Genomic DNA, 8,985 nt, shown 5'->3' on the forward strand with positions numbered 1-8,985 from the left:
GAATTGAGCTAAGAACAAAGTTAACTGATGGTCTTTGAAGATTATTACTGTATATACAATAATTGGAAATCATTATTTCAAGGGAATACTTTCCCAGTGCTTTTTGAGTGTAGATCTATTGATTTAAAGCAGACAAATTCATAAATGTCAGGAGCATCCACATCATTTAACTATAAGGTCTAAGAAGATGTAATATAGTAATTGTGTTCTGTTTGGCTTTACTGTTAAGAAAGGTTTAGTAAGTAAAGGATTTCTTTTTTAAAAAAATAATAATTTCCAGTCATTATGCCTGTTGTCATTCTTTGGATGTCACTCGACTCTCAGTACATAAAACATGAGTACTGTATGGTGGTTGTATTTCCAGTTCTTGGAGAAAATACCTCTCATCAAGCACTACCTGTGAACTATACTTACTTACAGACTTAGTTACTTACAGTTGCACGTTTTTCATGTATGTCAACAAATGTGCAAATCTATGTACAGATGTACACATTTATTTTCACATTTTGTATTTACAGTATCTCCATATTTGTCCACACATTCCCTAAACTATTTAAGATTTGTTCACACATTTAAATAGCTAAATATCTTTTTGCATACATAGGTCAAACATTTTCAGATCATACACATATTCACAGATATTTGTCAATGTATTTACAAGTCCATGCATACAGACTATTTATTTACTCACCAACCAACACATTCACACATCTTTGCACGTGTTTAAATTTTTTTTAGATACATTTGAATTAATTGTAAACCTCAATTCGTAATTGAGGATCATTTTCCATATCTGATTGCACACACAAATTAGATATCGAGACACAACATGGACGTAGACATTAAGAAATTGTGGCTAGTAATGACTCACTTAAAAATGTAGGTCACGAACTGTGCGCATGCGCAGTAAGGGCTTCCGTGTTGGCGCTGGTTATGTGGGCTAAAGGTGAAAGGCGGCTTGTTGTCTGCGGATGGCTTCAGATAGCGGCTAGCCGGACCTCTGCGTCATTAAGTCCACATCTTTGAGAGATTTCTGCAGGTGGATGCTCTGAAACAACGTCAACCTGGAGACGGTGAGTGCACAGAGGCAAATAGTTAACAACCGGGTAGTATTTTTAATTTAAATTACACGTTTACCTCTATTTCATGTTGTTCTTGACAACGATCTTGGATGTGTATGAGAACATAACGACGGGGTAAGGCTGCCCACAAACGGGTCATTTTATCTGTATTTGTCTATTTTTATGTTAATACGAGCTGAAAGCTGATTTAAGGTAACAATAGTCTGTATTTATGAAATTAACCCTGGGCTAATATTCTCCAAGAGGCAACAGAGATGTTTTGGACAAGAATCTTGTCTGTTCCCTATTAACACTACACTACAAACTTTTAAATAAAGTGAAACTCCATACAAACACACACACACACACACACACACACACACACACACACACACACACACACACACACACACACACACACACACACACACAGTTGCTGCTACTTTTCTAAAGTGTTGCCTGCTGTCCGTGCATTTCCAGAGGCATGAATTCAGATAAAATGGATATATACACGGTGAAAATTCATTTGGAGAATAGATTGTTAAGCTACAGATGAGTGCAAACAACCAACAAGGTAATAATAGTAAATCCTGTATTTACATTTTTCTATGGTTTTCACTGATCAACCACATCATTTGTGCGTTTACTACAAAATAGGCTAATTGCTCCTGACTGATGTGACAAACATGCTGTAGAGGACTGTATATGCAAACTCCTGTAGAGACAGAGTGATGACACCACCTCCTACCATCCTCCATTGATTAGCAGATGCTGCCCAGTGCCCTGCAGAAAGCCAAAGCCTTTAATTTTACAGGTGTAAAACACTGTCGCGCTCGTGCGGTGACAGTGGTCTGTTGCCGCACAGCGAGGCGGTTCGAGTCCTGCTCGGATCTCTGTGTGTCTCCATGTGGCTCCACAGTGCACTGGTGTCGCGCCTGGAGTGTCCCCTGCCTCATGCCCCCAGTCGGCTGGGATAGGCAAGGCCCAATGTCAGTGGAAAAGTGGGTTTGGAGATGAATGAATGAGATCCCGCCATGTGAAACACTGACCAACACTTTGGGTATTGGTAAAAATTTCAAGTCACCTCTGTGACTCAGTGGTCTATCCAGACATTCTTGCTTAAAACCCACAAAGGATTGGTCATTAACCGTGCGTTTGCGTGGCCTAGATGTTTTGCTCAAGTGCCCTAATCCCCCACTAGCAGAAACATGTAATACTTATGATCTATCTTCTATAATGAATCCAGAAAGTCAGACATGCGGTTCATTAAACTGAGTCTGTTGAGGGTAAAGCAGCCCGTCCCCCTGATAAATCCTGAGGCACCAACAGAGGTGGAGTGGAATGTGTACATGGTCGAGAGTCTTTAAATAGGAGAATATTGTTCTTTCAGATGAGTGGTGGTTTGAATTATAGTTGATTTCAGAGCTGATCTATGATCCCCGTGAAGCTGCAAATGTAAGCATATTATAAATAAGGAAAATTCTCCACCAGTTATTTCTGTTTTAGCATCCATGATGTAATCATTTTAGGTATTTTTAGTATCCGGGTTTAAATACTGAGATATGTTTGTATGACTACATTAAATCCGTATTACAGACGTTGTCAGTCTCCACTACCTGGTCATGTAACATTTATTTCTCCAATAGGTAGCGGGTATGGCGAATCACGTGCCAGAGCGAACCTTCCAGTACCAGAGCAGCTTGCCACCCTTGCCGGTACCATCACTAGAGAGTAGTCTTTCTAAGTACTTGGATGCAGGTGGGATGTTAACTCTCCTTTAGTTTTAAAAAATATTTACTATCAAAATTTTTAAAGGCCATATCTGTTTGCTGCTTCTGTTGCATTTGTCATTTCGCAAATAAATTTAAAATTGTCACATTTTTTATACTGACCTATATTAATTTGCCCTCTTTGCCATCAGTTCATCCATTTGCTTCTGAAAAGGAGTTTGAAGCTACCGTAGACATCGTGAGGAAATTTCAAGAGGGTGTTGGCAAAGAGCTACACGAGAAACTGCTGCAGAGAGCAAAGGCACAGAGGAACTGGGTGAGTAAATAAGCTCTAAATGTCTCTTTTTTGTTTTAGATGTCGTTTTGGCTCATCAATGTTTCATTTTTGTTTCTCTGCAGCTGGAAGAATGGTGGTTAAACGCAGCATATCTGGAGGTTCGGATTCCCTCTCAGCTGTATGTGAACTTTGCAGGCCCAGGAGCTTATGTGGAGCACTACTGGCCTGCAGCTGAAGGAACACAACTGCAGAGGGCCAGTATTAGTACATGGCATACATTACAATACTGGGTCATGCTTCGCACGTAAGACAAGTTCACACACATTCTTTAAGCTTTTGATGTGTCAAGCAGTGTTTGCTCTCACTTCTACATAAATTCATGTATATAAAGTGATATTTTTTGTCTTTCTTACACTTTCTTGCATGGTTTAGGGAGACGCTGCCTCCACAGAAAGCTGGAAATACTGCACTGGACATGGACCAGTTCAGAATGCTGTACTGCACCTGCAAAGTGCCCGGATTAAAAAAGGACTCTATTTATAACTACTTCAAAACAGGTAGAAGCTGTTATCTGTAACCTACAGGTACACCTCTAAACTTTGCCCTAAATTTTTCTCAGCTTACAAATCACTGTATTGAACTTTGTCACAGAGAGTGAGGGTCACTGCCCTTCCCATTTAGTCGTGCTTTGTCGTGGACGATTCTTCACATTTGATGCACTCTTTGATGGAAAAGTCCTCACTCCTCCAGAACTACTCAGGTACTGAAGTTCACGCACCACTTAATAATAACATGCAAATATGAAACCTCAAACCCAAGAGAAAAAAAATTCTTTTTGGTGTTGGAGAAATGAACTAACTGATGACGCCATTGCAAATTTGAACATGGATGACTGTTATTAGCCCAAAAGTGGTGCCACTCTGAGAGAATGTCTTGGTAGCATAGCTCCTTATTTGGAGATCTTAATTTTTAAAAACAGCAAAGCTCATTTGTACAAACTGTGGTGTAATGACATCACAGAAAATAATTGGTCCTTTTCACTCTCCAAAAGAGAAGAAGAAAAAGAAACAAAACACTGGAATTTTAGGCTTCATTCAAATGATTTGGATGAAGATTATATGTTAATATTTATTTTCTGATGTAAGCAGAATAATACGTTTGAAGTTCCTACTCATGTCTTCTTTGGTAGTTAGCCAAATGTACCAGACTGCATGTTTTGAAACACTATCAAAGCACCGATTTCACTTTCTGACGGAAAAGTTTTAAAAATGTGTTGAATTTACAGGAATTTAACTAATACATTTTGATTTTGATGTTTTTTCTGTGAGCACATATGTTAAACACGTGTTTCTCAGAATTTGTTGTTGTAATGAATGTAATTGTGTGCTGCAGGTGATTATACTGTCCGTTTCAATCAGATCTATTGTTATTGTTGCAAACACTCCAAACATTACTTTAAAGATATGAAATATTCTGAACTCTACACAAACCCTGTAGTTATGGGCTGAATTTTAGCAATGTTTCATTTTACCTACTCTTACCCACCCTTTGTAGGCAGCTGACTTATGTAAAAGACTGCTGTGAGGGACAACCAGAGGGAGAAGGAGTGAGTGCTCTTACCTCACTGGAAAGGACTTCCTGGGCAAAGGTAGTGATGCACACATGTGAATTTTTTTATTTCTAATGTCAACAAGATTAAAAAAAATCAGTTTTTTGTTATGATCAAAGTATATTTAAGGATCACCTCTGTCAGCACTAAAAGTGTTTACTGTCCCTGCAGGCCAGAGAGTATCTGATAAGCATTGATTCACACAATGAGATCATCCTGGAGACCATCCAGAGCAGCCTGTTCGTCCTGTGTTTGGATGAATCGAAACCATACCCCACTGCGGAGAACTACACAAACGTACTGGCCATATGAAGAACAATTTTTTAGGATTGAAAATTAACTGAATATTTTCAAAATGAAATGAGCTGTGTGTTCATGACTTCGCATTTCTGTTCACAGCTAACCCGTGAAGCACTTACAGGCGACCCCACTGTCCGCTGGGGCGACAAGTCGTATAATTCCATAGTTTTCTCAGATGGCACGATTGGATCTATATGTGATGTATGTGTTATATTTGTGATGTTTGATGTGTCCTGCAAATGCCTTTGTGTTACATTTATCATTCTTATTATTATTGGATAATTCTTGTACTGAAAAAAAAAGCTCTGTTGTGTGAAAACTTCATTATCATAATAATTAGATCCAATTTATTTTTCAGCATGCACCATATGATGCCATGGTACTGGTGTCCATGTGTTGGTATCTCGACCAGCAAATTAAAGCAGCAGAAGGACAGTGGAAGGTGCTGTTTAATTCTGTACATATTTGTAAGCTGCTATTGATAAAATATTCACAAATTTCCCCACTGTGGGACAATAAAGGTCTTTTATTATTATTATAATTATTATAATCACCTTAAATATGTATTCACTTTTCACACAATGTCTACACTTTGTAGGGTCCAGACATTGTCAGACACATCCCCCCTCCCAAAGAGTTGGTGTTTACTGTGGATGAGAAAGTCAGGAGTGATATCAGCCATGCCAAACAGCAATATCTGGAGTCGGTGAGCCAAAGGCCAGATGCTAAGCAACTTGTCCTTTGTGTACCACTGTGTGACTATCTCCTCTGTTTTTATAGTCACGAGACCTGCAGCTTGTATGTTATGCTTTCACAGCTTTTGGAAAAGCTGCCATTAGAGAGAGGAAGCTGCATCCAGACACATTTGTGCAGCTAGCAATGCAGCTCGCTTACTACAAGATGCACAGAAAGTAGGGAACCATAACTCAATTTGGCCATTCAAGTAAAGCTTTTGTGTTTGAAGTGATCGGAGATGTCTCTTCTTAATGTTTTCAGGCCTGGAAGTTGTTATGAGACAGCAATGACTCGGAAGTTCTACCACGGCAGGACAGAGACGATGCGACCCTGCACCAAGGAGGCTGTGAACTGGTGTAAAGCCATGTTGGACCCTGCGTGCGATGTGAGTGTGTGTGAGTATGAAACCCTGCATTGTAGCAGGGTGTCTGAAAGATGGAGGAGGAAGAAGACCTTTACTCTTCAATGTTGTTTATCATTTTCTTCCTGTCAGGTCAATACCAAGAGGAAAGCCATGCTGCTGGCCTTTGATAAACACAACAAACTGATGGCTGAAGCACAGGAAGGAAATGGTTAATGCACATCAATTCTATTAAATTCTCCTCTGAGTTACATCCTAAAGGCTGTTTTTGTCTTTCTGCTAACACATAGTACTGTCAGTTAGCTATCAGTGGTTTAGTGTTATATATGTTCAGATGTTAACTGGTCACATCTGATATTGATTTATATTATTTTGCTCTTAGGTTTTGACCGGCATCTTCTGGGGCTCTATCTTATCTCTCAAGAGGAAGGACGCTCCACTCCAGAGCTTTTCTTGGATCCCCTCTATGTGAAGAGGTGTGACATCTATTTAGCTAATATGTTTCCGTGAAACAGTGTGTTTGCAGCTGGTTTTATCATTCTGTACATTCTGCACATATTTCATTATGTCTTTATTTTTATCTGTGAGTCACTGAGTTGTGTTGATTTCTGCAGTGGTGGTGGTGGAAATTTCACATTATCATCCAGTCTGGTGGGCTACACTACAATACTGGGGGCTGTTGCTCCCATGGTGCAACATGGCTACGGCTTTTTCTACCGCATCAGAGATGACAGGTATGCAGTAAAGGCCTGAAATATTTTTTAGAAATATTTCCTCCTGACTGTTACGATTTCTGTAGATAATGTTAAAAGTATTCAGCAGGATGAGACCCTTTATAGTGCTTTTAAAAGTGGATGTTTGTCGGGACAAAGAAGAAAACAACTTTTGTCTTTGACCTTGAAGAATATACATTTTTATAAATTAATTTCAAGTCACTTTTCAACATCAAAAGAAAATAGTTTTTTACAATTAGTTTTTTATTATTCAAAAAACATACCATAGAGTATAATTTTTTAAAAGTTTATGTATTTTCCTTCATTTCTGGAACTGAATACACTGCTTTTTTTCTATATCCAGGATTGTTATTTCCGTCACATCTTGGAAATCCTGCCGTCAGACAGATGCTGCGTCACTGTTCAACAACTTCTCCAGCTCCCTGCACGAGATTCTCCACCTGGCCACCACATCTCAGCTATAAAAGCACACAGATAAATTCCTTACATTTTGGCTCTCACCACATGTGCTCTCTGAAAAAATTGCAGGCATAATTTAAAATCTTCTACAATAGCCAATTGCCTTTGATAATGTTGATTCTCAGCACTGATTGATCCAACTTTACAGAAACAGTATAGGGAACTGATGTCTGCTGGTTTGGCCATTTAGAAAAGTAACATTTAAGCTTCTTTCAGTGTTATATAGGTATTTCTGTCTTCATCTTTTGTTTGGGTTTAAATATTCTTGATTCTCATCTCTTTCAAGATTTTAGTATATATTATTGAAAAGATTGATACGTCATGTGTAAGCCAAGATGATCAAGCTAATTTTTGACTTGTGATATTTGAAATGAGGAGATACCTTTGATATAAGCTAAAGTAAACTCACATTTAATAGAACAAAGATGGACAAAGTATGACGATTGTTCTTTTTTCACTTGCCTTTGTCCAAGATTTCATGGAGATCTGTGTGGTAAATAAGTGCACAAGTAGGGTAAATGTGGAAAAGAATATGGATTCTGGACCTTATAAGGGCTCAATATTTTCCTAACTCAGTCCAGTCCTTTTAAATTCTGGGAGTTCTATCCAGTGTTTGTTTACCTCCTGCTAACAAACTCATCTGTGTGTTTGTTAGCAGGAGGTAAACAAACACACAGATAAAAACTTCACCTCCTTGGAGGTAAAAGAAATGATTTGTCTTGTTTTATGCTCAGATGAATTTCTCTGTGAAAATGTAAGAAATAGCACCTAGGATTTTGAATGCAGGTATACAAAAATTGTTCCATTGTTCCACATGAAACTATTATCAGCTCTAAGGCCTGTGCTTTGAGCCATTGTCTTTTTCTTTTTTTGTTTTATAAATACCACTCCCTATGTTCTGTCACTCTGCCAGTCCATTGAGAATACTTTCCCCTGCTTTGAAATGAACATATTTGGACCTACAATACTTTTATGAATGTGAATATATCCACAAATAAGGCATTATAATTTTTATTAATGTTTCCTTGCTATGTAGTTGGAGATGCAAATACAGTATAGACCTTCTGATGAAAGGGCTGCCTTCCAGTCTACTGGACACTAGTATTACTATATTAAATCTGCAAACTTGTTACCTCAGTCTTTGAGCTAAAATGTGACTCACTACTATGTATGTTTTGTTCATATTACTTGGGATGATTGCTGTAAAACATCACTTTAACATAAAAGATGTAATTATTTTTAAAAGCCTTACACAGGTCTGTATTTGCTGACTGTTAACTAAGATGTTATGAATGTAAAATGTGACTAAAACTGTCTTACATTCAAATGTCCAAAGGGGAGAAAAGTGTATGATAACACGGGAAAATAAAGTTGAAAACTGGGCTAATTCTACCTGTTACCTGTTTGATGTTATTAAACCATTACACAAAAACAAAAGTCATGCTAGTTTGACGCTTATGACTCCTTGACCTCTACAGTTTGGAATAGCATTGTTCTCATTAGTTATTCCACAAAATAAAACATTTCACGAGTTTCGACTTTTTTCAGGATTCAGCTCATCAAAGTTAGATTTGTGAATCTGACACCAAATCAAATGAATGGTTTCAACTAGTTTCAAATGTGTGTCAGCTCAGTAATGTGGTGTAGTAGTCATGATGGATTGCTGATACAGTGAGGTCTACAAATTAAACGTAAATTGAACTGAATCTATCAAAGTAA

The 8,985-nt window shown here is 38.1% G+C and overlaps 1 protein-coding gene across 1 annotated transcript; it reads left to right on the forward strand.

Annotated features, from left to right (window-relative positions):
- The first annotated feature begins 935 nt into the window (after window positions 1–935).
- Window positions 936–8,658, forward strand: crot (carnitine O-octanoyltransferase). Its single transcript, XM_068323275.1, has 17 exons — window positions 936–1,073; window positions 2,708–2,819; window positions 2,983–3,107; window positions 3,191–3,372; window positions 3,501–3,625; window positions 3,720–3,828; window positions 4,623–4,716; window positions 4,849–4,974; window positions 5,077–5,178; window positions 5,336–5,419; window positions 5,576–5,683; window positions 5,758–5,888; window positions 5,974–6,097; window positions 6,206–6,284; window positions 6,456–6,549; window positions 6,688–6,807; window positions 7,151–8,658. Exons 2-17 carry the CDS (start codon window positions 2,717–2,719, stop codon window positions 7,269–7,271), a joined length of 1,827 nt encoding a protein of 608 aa, XP_068179376.1. The 5' UTR covers window positions 936–1,073; window positions 2,708–2,716; the 3' UTR covers window positions 7,272–8,658.
- The last annotated feature ends 327 nt before the right edge of the window (window positions 8,659–8,985 follow it).

The sequence above is a fragment of the Antennarius striatus genome, chromosome 9 (assembly GCF_040054535.1).
Source record: "Antennarius striatus isolate MH-2024 chromosome 9, ASM4005453v1, whole genome shotgun sequence".
NCBI lineage: Eukaryota > Metazoa > Chordata > Actinopteri > Lophiiformes > Antennariidae > Antennarius > Antennarius striatus.

Coding starts and splice junctions, on each gene's coding strand:
- crot (XM_068323275.1), top strand. CDS start 2,717: ATGGCGAATCACGTGCCAGAGCGAACCTTCCAGTACCAGAGCAGCTTG. Junction 2,820..2,982: donor TTCTAAGTACTTGGATGCAG/GTGGGATGTTAA, acceptor CTTTGCCATCAG/TTCATCCATTTGCTTCTGAA. Junction 5,179..5,335: donor CGATTGGATCTATATGTGAT/GTATGTGTTATA, acceptor TTTATTTTTCAG/CATGCACCATATGATGCCAT.